At 42.9% G+C, this 13,930-nt stretch overlaps 1 protein-coding gene across 27 annotated transcripts in view; it reads left to right on the forward strand.

Moving 5' to 3' along the window:
- SVIL (supervillin) overlaps nucleotides 1-13,930 on the forward strand; it is a 278,042-nt gene that overhangs the window by 241,294 nt on the left and 22,818 nt on the right. For all 27 annotated transcript variants that reach the window (XM_064284985.1, XM_064284978.1, XM_064284980.1 and 24 more), the window contains 3 exons: nucleotides 675-850; nucleotides 4,724-4,868; nucleotides 5,269-5,545. In XM_064284985.1, coding sequence (XP_064141055.1) covers nucleotides 675-850; nucleotides 4,724-4,868; nucleotides 5,269-5,545 — 598 coding nt within the window. The remainder of the gene's footprint in view (nucleotides 1-674; nucleotides 851-4,723; nucleotides 4,869-5,268; nucleotides 5,546-13,930) is intronic.

Genomic DNA, 13,930 nt, shown 5'->3' on the forward strand with positions numbered 1-13,930 from the left:
ATATGAGTAAAGTATGGTATCTGCCCTTAAGGATTTGGGATTCTATGCACGAGAGAAGACTGGCCTGTGTGAACTGGCCTGTATATATTAGTTGAGTGAACGAACAAACAAATGAAGAAGGATTAACAAGGGAGAAAAGAGCCCTAGTGGCTCAAGGGCTAAGTGCTCAGCTGCTAACCCAAAGCCACTCCACAGGAGAAGGACCTGGTGATCTGCTTCCATAAAGATTACAGCTTAAACAAACCCTATGGGGCAGCTCTGCTCTGTCAGTGGGGTCACTATAAGTTGGAATCAACTCAATAGCACCTAACGAAAACAACAGCAATCAAGTGAGGAGGGGATGCAGAAAAGGAGGGAGGGAGGAAGGCAGGGAAGAAGGAAGGAAGAGGTACTTAACTCTTATGAATCAAAAATTCTAAGTGGTTTTTGAGAGTTCAGAGGAGGGAACATTAACTTGGGCGTGTAGAACAACCGTGAGAAGATCACATCCATGGGGGAAAAAGCTGGCTTGGTAGGGCTGTGCCAGCTGGTCAGCTCTTATGACCATTTTGGGTTTATACTGATAGTTCCACTAGGGTATATACCACTACCTGTTTGACTCTCTCATTAGAGACCCTGATTCAACTCTGAGCCCATCTTTGACCCCAACAAATGCTTTCGTGCCATTTTCCCAGGTATTGGTGTTTGATTTTGGCAGTGAAGTTTACGTGTGGCATGGAAAAGAAGTCACCTTAGCACAACGAAAAATTGCATTTCAGCTGGCAAAGCACTTATGGAATGGAACCTTTGACTATGAGAACTGTGACATCAATCCATTGGATCCTGGAGAATGCAATCCACTTATTCCCAGGTGTGTTGATGATGCTGTAGAGTTACAGGTAGAGTGAGCAGAATCCTTTCATCTGCCTCAGTTCTTACTGTAGTTATTTACTATTGCTTTGTATAGATTTTAACTTTCATAAGAAATGATTATATACAACGTAGTATGAATATTCGGAAACCCTGGTGGCGTAGTGGTTAAGTACTACGGCTGCTAACCAAGAGGCCAGCAGTTCGAATCCACCAGGCGCTCCTTGGAAATTCTATGGTGCAGTTCTACTCTGCCCTATGGAGTTGCTATAGGGTCGCTATGAGTAGGAATTGACTCAACAGCAGTGGGTTTGTTTTTGGGGTAGCATGAATATTCACATATAAGAACATTTCTTTAGCTTTTAACGAAGTAATATGGATGTTGTAGTTTTCTGGAAGGGTTTGTATTATACTTAATTTCTTAAAGTGAACAAATTGTTTCCACCTGCAACTTTCCGGATGCTCTGTGGCAGATGAATCGCAATTGTTTAAACAAATCACATGCTAATCTGAAAAACTTCCCATTGATCTGAAGGTGCAAAAGCAACAAGTTTCCTTCTAATTTCATTCCTTAGGAACAGAGCCCTTGAATTCCAGGATTTCCAATTTACTGGGTAGTAAATGATGTTTATGCCTTTTTTCTTTTCTTTGTCGTCATATAGTATTGAAATAATGATTGTGATTTTAATGACTTCCTATAGTATACAGGACTTTTGAAAGCCATTTTGGCAAATCAACAGAATGTACACAAAATTTAAGAAATATAGTCATGAGAAAAATTAATTTTACATGCAAAGGAAGTATGTATTGTTGTTTTTAACTACCAGGGAGAAAAATGCCTTTAAACATAATAGGTTAGATATAGATGTATCCACTGATTCCGACTCATAGCGACCCTGTAGGGTAGAGTAGAACTGTCCCATAGGGTTTTCAAGGCTGTAATCCTAATGGAAGCAGACTGTCACATCTTTCTCCTGCAGAGCAGCTGGTGGGTTCAAACCACTGACCTTTCAATTAGCAGCCGAGCACTTAACCACTCCTCCAGCAAGGCCCTTTACAGCCCAGAACCCTGTACAAGTTTTAACTTTCTTACCTAATTTCCTGTTTTAAAATTCAATTATTTATTTTATTATCAATTAATTATCTGTATAGAAACAATTAAAAATTATGTGAATGTAGGTGAAAAGTTTAAAAATCCTTTTTTAACAAATGCACATTTAACATAACAAAATTAGTACCATAGCAACCGGTGTTTTACGGACTGAAGTTAAGGCTAAGGAGAATATTTTATTTGGTATGGAAAAAGAACAAAATAATGCTGAGGCATAAATGTATACAACGGACAATTTATGTTTAATAGCGACATAATCAGAGACCAGAAAGTAAATCTTTCTAACCCCCTGGTAAACGTCTCAGTGCCCTGGTGGCACAGTGGTTATGCGTTTGGCTGCTAACCAAAAGATCAGCAGTTTGAATCCACCAGGTGTTCCTTGGAAACCCTATGGAGCAGTTCTACTTTGTCCTGTAGGGTTGCTATGAGTCAGAACTGACTTGATGGCAATGGGTTGGTAAACACCTAACCCACTGGCTCTCAACACATGTAAGATCGAAATCACCTAAGGAGTCTTTTTAAAAAAAGCATATGCCGGAGTGAGCTCCAGAGATTTGCTTTCAGTTTGTGTGGTGTGGGGCTTGTGTGCCAATATGTGTTCTTTGTTGTTGCTTTGTTTTTCTGTTTTGGTGAAAATATACACAGCAGATCATAATCCATTCAACAACTTTTACATGCTCAAGTCAATGACATTGGTTACATTCTTCGTGTTGTGTCACCATTCTTGGGTATGTCTCCCCATATTAGTTCATCACCATTGACTCATTGTCCCATAAACTACTCATCTATGCTTTAGAGTTACCATTGTCAATTTGATCTGATATAGATAATTCAGTAGAAGAGCTCAGTGTTCAAGGTGAACATTCTTTACTAATTCAGCTAAACTACTGTTTAGTTTCAAGATGACTTTAGGAGATTGTTACAGTTTAAGGTTCAAAAATTTTCTACGAGCAAGAGATTGGGGTGTTCCTCCAGCCTTAGTGGGTCTAGTAAGTCTGGGTTCTCTATGAAATTTGAAATCTGTTCCACATTACTCCCCTTTTGATCAGGATACATGTGTTGAGTTCTTGATCAAAATGTTTATAAATGGTAGCCAGGCACCATCCAGTTCTTATGGCCTCATGGCTAAAGAGGCAGTAGATCATGGAGGCAACTAGACCTGCAGTCCAGTTCCTGGGTCTCCTTCTTCCTCTACTGCTCCAGGCAGTTAGAGACCAATTGTTGTATCTTGGATTGTCAGTATGTTTTAAAAGCCCCAGAGATTTTAAGGTGCAACTAAGATTGAGCATTTGGCATCCTTCTTAACAAACGAGGAGGCTGAAACCACTAAGGTGCGCTGACGTAGTCCAGTTCAAATATAGAAGTCCATGATGGAAGTGGAGAAGCTCCCTGCCTCCTGCTCCCGGCCTTGGGCCCTTCACACTGCAACTTGCTGTCTCACTTGTTCACTTGGCTTCAAAACATGGAAGATAAATTTCTAAAGCTGAAGCCAAGTACTCTTTTTACAGTTGGCAGGTCTGCATAGCAGAATTCATATAAAAGACAACCCTTCAGATATTTTCTGATAAAGACCACAGACTGTTCCTTAAGTCTTGCTGGAGCACAGGCCATTAGTATCTATGCTCTGTCCTTTCAGTTTCTGCTGAAACAGGCAGCCCCCTTGATGTGCCTTCCCTGTGGTCAGAAACTGTACGTCCAGAACAAACAGGAAGTATAAAGCATGGGTCAGAGCAGGCACACACAGTAGGTGCTATTAGTTGCCCTGATGGGTATATATACTGTCCTGGCCTCCATTCTCGAAGGATGAGAAATGCCCGTATGTGATTCTCAGGGCTGTACCCTCTATAACACGGGTTTTCTCAGCTCTTCCTTTGTTTAAATTCTCTGTTCCAAGCATGCTTTCAGATTCTGAAATGCTGAGACAGTACAGACCTCAGCTGGGCTGTGTGCTGTCCTGTGTCCTGTCCTGTGTCACATGCTACCCATGCCTGCTCTTGTACCCAGTGGCCTGGAAATAAATATCTTAAAATTCACTGTGCAATATGTGAAAATAAGTTCATTTTAGTAGCATATGAGAATCTCAGTACTTGGAGAACATTATTGTAACGTGACTTAAAGGAGAATTCAGGGTGAGCTACATCTTCCTTACGTCTGTTAACTAGTTTAACAGAAGCTTCATGAGCACCAAACATTGTCATCCACTATGGGCAGTATAATATAGCCTGATAAGATACATGGCCTCTGCCTCTGCTGAGGTCCCGGTCTAGTGTGCCAGTCCCAAACCAAAAAAATCAAACCCATTGCCGTTGAGTCAATTCTGACTCAAAGCGACCCTAAAGGACAGAGTAGAACTGCCCCATAGGGTTTCCAAGAAGCACCTGGTAGATTCCAACTGCTGCCATTTTGGTTAGCAGCATAGCACTTAACCACTACGCCACCAGGGTTTCCAAGTGCCAGTCCCAGGGAATCCCAAATACAAGAATTTGCTAGAATGCAAGAAGAATTCAGGCCTGACGTTCACATTGAATTCGGGCACGAAAACTCCATGGATATAAGTTCTCACAAGGCTTCAGGCTAAAATAATAAAATGTCACTTATTTGGGGAAACAAGTAAAAATAAACCATTCATTCTATCAACCACTTAAATATTTTAAATTTTTTTTTTCCCTAATAGCCACATGAGTTTGTTTTAAATTCCTCTCCTTTGTTTTGGTGTGACTCAATCTTGGTTCTTTTGTCGTCCACTCCCCCCCGCCGCTGCAGAAAAGGACAAGGGCGGCCTGACTGGGCAATATTTGGGAGACTTACAGAACACAATGAGACGATTCTGTTCAAAGAAAAATTTCTTGATTGGACGGAACTGAAGAGAGCGAGTGAGAAGAACGCCAGTGAACTTGGCCAGCAGAAGGTATATTCCTCGTGACTGTCTTGTGTATTTGGAGCTTTCTTTGGGTCCCAGCGACAGGGGCCTTGAAGCTTAAAGCTTCCCCCTGGGTATGCTAGTAGAACAGCAAATTGGCTTCCAGTTATATTCTAACTCTAGGAGGCAACAATCACCCTGTTCATTCTGCCTCTGCCAGGAATGGACCAGGTCTATAGGTGCCCCATTCGCTGGTTTGAGGATGAGTATTCAGGCCTTCCCAGGTCTTTCCCCTGACGCAGTTAGATACCCTGAGACAGGGTCCGAACACAGTACTTTTACACTGGCCCACTGACATTGAAACAGTGTTGAATGTGACAAGAAACTGCACTAGAAACTGAACTAGAAAGAGATGCAGCTGAACAAACATTTTCATGTTCCCTGGTAGGAAGATCCTCGGGCCGAGGTCAAGTCGTATGATGTGACGCGGATGGTGCCAGTGCCCCAGACAGCCACCGGCAGTGTCCTGGACGGGGTGAACGTGGGCCGTGGCTATGGCCTGGTGGAAGGGGATGACCGGCGGCAGTTTGAGATCACCAGTGTCTCAGTGGACGTGTGGCACATCCTGGAGTTTGACTACAGCAGGCTCCCCAGACAGAGCATTGGGCAGTTCCACGAGGGGGACGCCTATGTCGTCAAGTGGAAGTACATGGTGAGCACCGCAGGTCAGTGAACACTTCTGTTCTCTTCACGCTGGCAGAGGCCCAGCCCATTCCACAGTGGGGCATCGCACTACTGTGAGAGCAGAACATTCTGGGCCTGCTGTGTGTTGGTGTCGCTGGGTAGTGCAAACAGCTAACACTCTGGGCTCCTAACCAAAAGGTTGGAGGTTCAAGTCCACCCAGAGGTACTTCAGAAGAAAGGCGTTTTACTCCAAAAAACAGCCATTGAAAGCCCCATAGAGGACAGTTCTACTCTGACACACATGGGGTTACCATGAGTCGGAGTCTACTCCAGGCAACTGGGTGTTCTTTTTTTTTTTCTTTTGGCTGCTGTGTTTTACCAGCAGCTGGATGGGAACAATGCAGGAATAAAGTCATTTATTTTTGAGAACCACTTACCAACTCTCATGGACTTAAAGAAGCAAAGTAGAATCCCTAACAACCTCACCTTGCTAACACTTGTGATGTTTTCTCGTCAAAGCTAAACTTGTAGGTTGAGATTTCTCTGCTGCCCTGCTCCTGCCCCCTCTTCTGTCCCCAGAGGTTTTCTGTGAAAGTGGTGATTCGCCTCCAGTGATATTTACCACTCCTTTGCTATATGCTGCTTAATTTAGGGTCTTAAAGAAACCCTATCTGGATGATTTAAAACCCAAACCAAATGACAAAGTAAAACTCTAGGTAAGAAACTCATTATGGTAAACACACACTCAAAAAGATTTATTAAAAATAAAAGAAGCTATTTCCTCTGAGGCTGAGAGCACTAGCAGTGTTTTGTGGCTCTGGTGTAATAAATGTATAGTCAAAACTCTTCATGGTTCCCATCGAAGAAACACTCTTTATCACAGAAACACTCAAGTGTGTGCTTTCTGCACTGGAGGCAATGAAGGGAAAGGAGGGGTGGTAAACTTTGGATTCAGTCCCTCTCCCTTGCCAAATAGCAGTTATCCACAATTTCCCTCATTTCTACCCTTTCAGGAGAAGGTTTACGTCACAAAGAAGCCCTATGCAGCAGTTCTACTCGGACACATGGAGTCGCCACAAGTCAGAATCTTTGGTCTAGGTGTTTTGTCATCTAGCTGTGGCTGCCTCCAGAGGCTACCAGAGACACACGCAGTTGTTTGCTAACAAAAACTGAAAAAAACCAAACCCACTGCTGTCGAGTCAATTCTGACTCATAGCGACCCTATAGGACAGAGCAGAACTGCCCTGTAGAGTTTCCAAGGAGCACCTGGTGGATTCAAACTGCTGACATTTTGGTTAACAGCCATAGCTCTTAACCACTGTGCCACCAGAGTTAAAGACCCGATTTGTTTTCTCTCCAGATTTATCAAAAAAAAACACAAGTCTATTAATCACCCTAGATGTACTGAGGACCCACTCTGTGCAGGAGCTTGTAGGGGCTAAACAAGTATTTCAGACCCTGGCTTCCAAGGACAATGAGGCAAGTACAGTAAAAGATGGCCATGCATCACACCGTGTGATGAGAGCTAGACTCCGCTCAGCCTGGGTGACCAGCAGGGGAAGAAGCCCAGCAACCCCAGAGCTGGGCAGCAAATGGAGGGAGTATCCCTGGGCGTGGCAGCAGGGCAGCAGGGGGTTATATGGGTAGGAGGATGGCTGCAGGGTCTGGAAGTCTGCTCTCCCACCAGGCACAGTGCCAATGGCTCTACCTGCCGCCCTGACTGAGGGCCTCACAACAGCTCTGTGAGAAGCCTTCTGTAGTTGAGCCAGTTTCTCAGGTGAGGAAAGGGAGAGTGAGGTGAGGTGACCAGTCTGACATCACACAGCTGGTAGAGAGCACAGCTGGAAACTCCCAAATCCAGTCCTGCCTCTTTTCAAAACCCAAGTTTGTTATTAACCCAAACAAAAACCCACTGCTGTTGAGTCGATTCCAACTCATAGCAACCCTATAGAACAGAGTAGAACTTCCCCATAGGGTTTCCAAGGAGTGACTGGTGGGCTCATACAGCCAGCCTTTTAGTTAGTAGCCCAGCACTTAACCACTGTGCCACCAAGGCTTAACCACTATGAATTCTGCCTACAGGCAGGGAGTCAGTGCGGGCCCGGGAACAGGACATGGGGAATGCTAGGAGGTTGGTTACAAGGAAGAAAGGACCACGCCCAGTTACCAGGCTGAACCTGCAGAAGGCCCAACTGAAGGTCATGCCACCAGAGTAGTAACCTCTGGGGCTTCTTAAAGGGCCACTGAGCAGGAGCAGGATCTGCCAGGGTCTGGGCAGAGCCTGGCCTCAGCTCAGGGCCTTTCTTCCTAGGGAGTAGTGGGGTATCAGACTAGCACCCTGGTGGGTAACTTGAGTTTGTCCAGTTACAGGGCATTGCTCATCTACTTGATTTTTCGAAAGCCATCGGAAAAGCCCCTTTCTCTCACATAAGGGGGGCCACAGGCCCTGGAGCCATCTGGCCTGGGCTCCACTCATCCCCTGCACAGGTTGAGTAAAGCTGTTTAACCTGTCTGAGTTTCAGTTTTCTCATGTGGAAAATAAGGACTATGATACTCATCTCACCAGCATGTAAAATGCAGGTACCTGGCCCACATTCACAGGCAGCTACAGGAAATATTCACCAATGCCATTCTCCACAGCAACAGCGCAAGTATTATGCTTACCTTGGAGATGAAGTCACGGATCTATCACAAAGTAATAGCAATTCCCAAAATAGTCACTAGAATAGATTTAAGATCTGTGATCTGGTGCAGAGTTGGCAAGCGAAAACAATCTGTGATTGGCGATGAAAACAATAACAGGAAATTTAGTGAGGGGAATCTAAACTTTTGGAGTTGAGGAAGTGGGAACTTTAAAGAATGGTTCTAGACTGTTTCTAGACAGTTTCTAATCTTTGATTACAGAAAGGAGCTGCATGTTTTATAAAGGAGCTATTGCAGTTTGAAATTTAGTGATTTTCTGACCTTCACTGTTAATTGTGGGAAAGAAATAATAGAAAATGAATGACTACATAGAATTACATTAACGCAATTTTTTTTTTTTAATTGCCAAGACCTTCATAAACTATTTACTTGAAGACCCTAAGAAACAGTGACATGACCCAGGCAAATGCTTTCTGTATTTCTTCTCAAATGTGTGTATCACAGCCAGATACAGTGTTATCTTTATGAACAAAGTTACAACTGTGAAAAAGTCCAGATGTGGAGAATTAAATTCGAGCAGGGAGCATTCAGATTCCAGATGTCCCTCGAGAGCAGAAAAGCACAGGCCATCATTCCATAGCTATCACAGAAGCACTGGCCCACCGGAGACTCCTAATCCAGCCCCAAGCTGGAGTAACAGTTAAGCACTCAGTTATTAACTGCAAGATTGGCAGTTCAAACCCATGCAGTGGCTCCTCGGGAGAAAGACCTGGTGAACTGCTCCTGGTGAACAGCCTAGAAAACCCTATGGGGGCAGTTCTATTCTGTCATATAGGGTCTCTGTGAGTCAGAATCAGCAGCACCTAACAACCACAATCCAGCCCCCCATTGCTCATCCCCACAAGAACAGCACCTGCAGACAGGACCGAATGCAGAACTCTAGACCCACTCCTGGGACAGGGTCAGCAGAAAACGGCAGCTGAAGAGGCAGTAAATCTTAGCATGGTGGGTGCTGGCCAGCCTGCCAGGCACACAGCAAAGTCTGTGGGAAGTGAACAATAGGGCCCAAAGAAGGGTGGGCTAGAGGAGCGAAGCCATGCGAGTAGGTGTTCTAGCTCACTGACCACCTCAGGTGCTGTAGGCACCCATCGTCATGATCCTGAACAGTTGGAAAAAAGCCGATCATGGTAAAGCATAACACTGGGTCAGGCCTCGTGAAGTGCTGATACAGGCGGGATTTGTATAGGCAGGTGGTCAGTACATTAAGTTTTGGTGCAAGAGCGCTTGACCATGAGCAGTTCTTCGTACCTCAGTTTTCTATTGTTCCTATACTGAGAAGTATTGGTAGCAAACTTACTCTTGAAAGTATTTCAGTGGCATGATGTACCTACACGTTAAATTAGGCATCTGATTGATCAAGGCTAGAAAGATTATACTCCAAGTGTCCTTACCAATAAAAACTTGATCCTCACTTGGCTAAAATTAAAAATAAATAAATGAATTAAAAATAAATTTGTGAGTGAGGCAGAGCCAATGTGGCACCATACCGTCCCTCCACAGCAAAGACCTGAAACACTAAGTAAAACAGAGACAGACGTAATTCCTGGAACCCTAAGCGTCAAATGGAGAGATAAAGAACTCAGCCAAGCACTGAATGGAGTAAGAAACTGACAGAGAACAGAGAGCAAGGAGAGATACAAGCGGATGTCCCCTACCAGCTAACGCAGCACGGATCCACCATCTTAGACTCCTATCAGGGATCAGCGGACAGGGAGTAGGGGAAAGGAGCTTCACAGAGCTCCCAGCAGGAGACAGAGCACCTGGTAACCAGCGATACATGCTTTCTCACCCCTCATCCTTCTTCCCCTTGCTTGAACTCCACTGCTTCCTAGCTGGCTGTGGTTGTTCAGCCAGTGGGAGGCATTGGCTCCGTGCTGCTTGGATTCATCCCACCCACACTCACCAGCTCCTTCAGTGCCATTTCTTTGTTGCTGGTGTTGCTTTTTTCCACTTCTTTTAGTTTCCTCCCTGCCTCTCACCTTTTCCCCCTCCTTTCTCTTGAACACCCAGCTCCATACACCATCTTTGCTTTTTGACAGGCTGTGAAGCGCTGCTCAGCTGGGAAGCTGTTTCCCTGGTCTGTGCTGCCACACTGGCAGGATCCGTGGGGCCTTGTTTTATTTTATTTTGTTTATTTCTTTTTCTTTTCATGGCTTGGGAGATCCTTCTAGCCAGGCTGTACTGCACAGCTTGGGAGCCACTTCCCTGGTCTGCATAGCCACACTGGTGGGATCTTCGGGGCATTTTTTTTTCTTTTCTCTTTGCCTTTTTTGCTTTTTCTTCATTTCTCAGTTTCTATCTCTCTCTGCTTTCCTTCCTTTCCTGTCTCCTGAATACCTGGCACTGTGTGCCAACGTACCCCTTGTAGACAGGCTGTACCCCAAGGCCTGGGAGCCACTTCCCCAGTCACCAGTGGGATCCCTGGGGGCAATTCTTTTTTTTTTTTTTTACTTTTTTTCCCTTTTTATTTTTTCCTTTTTGTTTTTCTCCATTTCTCAGTTTCTCCTCTCTCTACTCCAACAGCAAGCTCCCTCAGCACTTTTTTTGTGTTTTCTTTTGATTTTTTTGACTCCCCTTTCTCTCTCCTCTCTTCTCTCTCTCTTCCTTTCCATATCCATCTTAACTCCGCACATCACAACCTGCCCCCTCTTTCCTGCCCACCTGCACCACGTGCTGCATATCACACACCCGAGCAGCACAGGCACAGCCTACCAAAACTGCCCTGCACTGACCCCCAGCCCACATTGTCAGCCCCAAAACATGCCACAAACAACCCATCCCAGCCCCTCCCCTTCAGCTGGACCTCCCCTGCTGCACCACAGCTGAGCAACTAGCCCAGGCCATGGGACAAGGAGGTGAAAAGTATTATGCCCACAGATTAGTAAACAACAAAAAACGCACAGCCCGCCTGCTCAGACATAACCAAATAAAACAAAAAACCAGGAAGAAATGAACAAATCTATAATCAATAATCAAAGAAAATAACTACTGAATGTCCTGAAGACAGCAGACAGTATCCAGACATATTTAAAAAAAACAGGGCATAATGGTTCCAGTAAGCATCCAAAATAAAACCCCAGATGACTTTCCAGGAGAAGAAAAGGCACTAGATCTACCTAATAGGGAATTCAGATTTCTAATATTCAGAGGTATCTAAGAGTTGAAGCAAAAAGCAGACAAAAATATAAGGAAAAGATACACAAATTGATGGAAAAGGCAGACAAATTCATAGAAAATGCAGACAAAAAAATGGAAGAATTCCCAGGAAAATAATACAGGAACAAAATCTCAAAATAAATTCACTAGAAATCATATAAAAACAACAATTAGGAATCTAAAAGATAAGCAACAAGATTTCAGAAATTGGCAGTGTCACAGAAAGTCTGAGGGGCAGGTTTGAAACAATGGAAGAAGGATCAGTGAGATTGAAGAGACACACTTGGATACAATTTTGTTTAAGGAAAAATCAGAAATAGGAACAAAGAAAAATGAAGAAACCCTGAGAATTATGTGGGATACAATCAAAAGCAAAACTTTGTGAGTGACTGGAGTTCCAGAACAAGGGGAGAAAACAGAAAACACAGAGAGGATCACTGAAGAGTTGCTGACAGAAAACTTCCCTGATATGAAAGATGAAAAGCTGTCCATCCAAGAAGGTGAATGAACCTCATATAAGATTGACCCCAGAAGAAAATCACCAAGGCATGTTGTAATCACACTTGCTGAAACCAAAGACAAAGAAAGAATCCTGGGGGCAGCTCAAAAAAATGAAAAGTCACATACAGAGGGGAAACAATAAGACTAAGCTGTGGTTACTCGGCAAAAACCATGCAGGCAAGAAGGCAGTGGATTGACATATATAAAACCTTGAAAAAAGAAAATTGCCAACCAAGAATAATATATCCTGCAAAACCCTCATTCAAATATGATGGTGAAATTAGGACATCTCCAGATAAACAGAAATTAAGGGAGTATGTAAAAACCAAATCAAACTTACAAGAATTATTAAAGGGAGTTCTTCAGTTTGAGAACAAACAACATCAGACAAAAGCCTGAATCTAGGACGCATGATCACACCAGCCAGATACCAACCTAGGAAATGAACTCTCAAGGACTGTTCAGAACAATAAAGGAGGTAATAAACAGTGTAGGTATAGAACTTTGTAATGGAGAGGAAACCAAGACGATACCAAGTAATAATAGACTGGTTCAAACCCCGGAAGATAAGGGTAAATTTCAAGGTAACCACAAAGAAAGTTAACAAACCTACTCATCAAAGCAAAGAAGAAACACATGAAGTCTCAGTAAAAACAAAAGAAAAATGAAAAAAAATCCACAAACAAAGGGAATTCAGCACAGGAGACTAACAGAAACAAAGAAAATGCCTGCACCACAAAAAAAAAAAGCACTACACAATGAAAGCAATAAACTCACACCTATTAATAATTACACTGAACATAAATGGCCTAAATGTACCCATAAAGAGACAGAGTGACAGAATGGATAAAAAGCAGGATCCATTAATATGCTGTCTACAAGAGACACACATTAGAAATAAAGGCATAAATTTATTAAAAATCAAAGGATCGAAAAAACACAGCAAGCAAACAGCTACCAAAAAAGAACAGGAGTGGCAATAAAAAAACTCAGGTAAACATTAAAACAAAATCCACCATAAAAGAGAAAGAATGGCACTATATAATAATTAAAGGGATAATCCATCATGAAGATGTAACCATAATAAATATCTACACATCCAACGACAGGGCTCCAAAATACATAAAACTAACAGCAATGAAAAGAGAAATTGACAGCTCCACAGTCATAGTAGGAGACGTCAACACATCACTCTCAGTAAAAGACAGAACATCTACACAGAAGATCTAAAAAGCACAGTCAGCTAACTCGACCTCATAGACACATATAGAACACTCCACCCAACAGCTGCAAAGTATACATTCTTTTCCAACACACGTGGAACATTTTCCAGAATAGACTACATCTTAGGCCATAGAGCAACCCTCAACAAAATCCAAAACACCGAGATAATACAAAGTATATTCTCTGATCACAACACCTTCAGGTAGAAATTAACAACAGGAAGAGCAAGGGAAAAAATCAATTACATGGAAACTGAATAACACCTTGCTTAAGAAATAATGGGCAATAGAAGAAATCAGAGATGGAATCAAAAAATTTCATTCTCAAATGGGAATGAAAACACATCATACCAAACCTTGGGGACACAGAAAAGGCAGTCCTCAGAGGTGAATTTATAGCAACAGATGCACACATCAAAAAAGAAGGGGACAAAATCAAAACATTAGCTATATAACTTAAATAAAGAGCAGCAAAAGAATCCCACAGCCACCAGAAAAAAAGAAATAATAAAGATCAGACCAGAAATAAATGAAATAGAAAGAATCAACAAAACCAAAAGTTGGTTCTTTGAAAGAATCAACAAAATCAACAAACTACTGGCCAAATTGACAAAAGAAAAACAGGAGAGGACACAAATAACCCAAATAAGAAACGAAATGGGGGACATTACAACAGATCCACCTGAAATAAAAAGGATCATAACACAGTATTATGAAAAACTATACTTCAACAAATTTGAAAACCTAGAGGAAATTGACAGATTTCTAGAAACACAGTACCTACCTAAACTAACACAAAACAATGTTGAAAATCTGAACAGACCCATAACAAGAGAAGAAATT

This window comes from Loxodonta africana, chromosome 4 (assembly GCF_030014295.1).
Source record: "Loxodonta africana isolate mLoxAfr1 chromosome 4, mLoxAfr1.hap2, whole genome shotgun sequence".
Classification (NCBI taxonomy): Eukaryota; Metazoa; Chordata; class Mammalia; order Proboscidea; family Elephantidae; genus Loxodonta; species Loxodonta africana.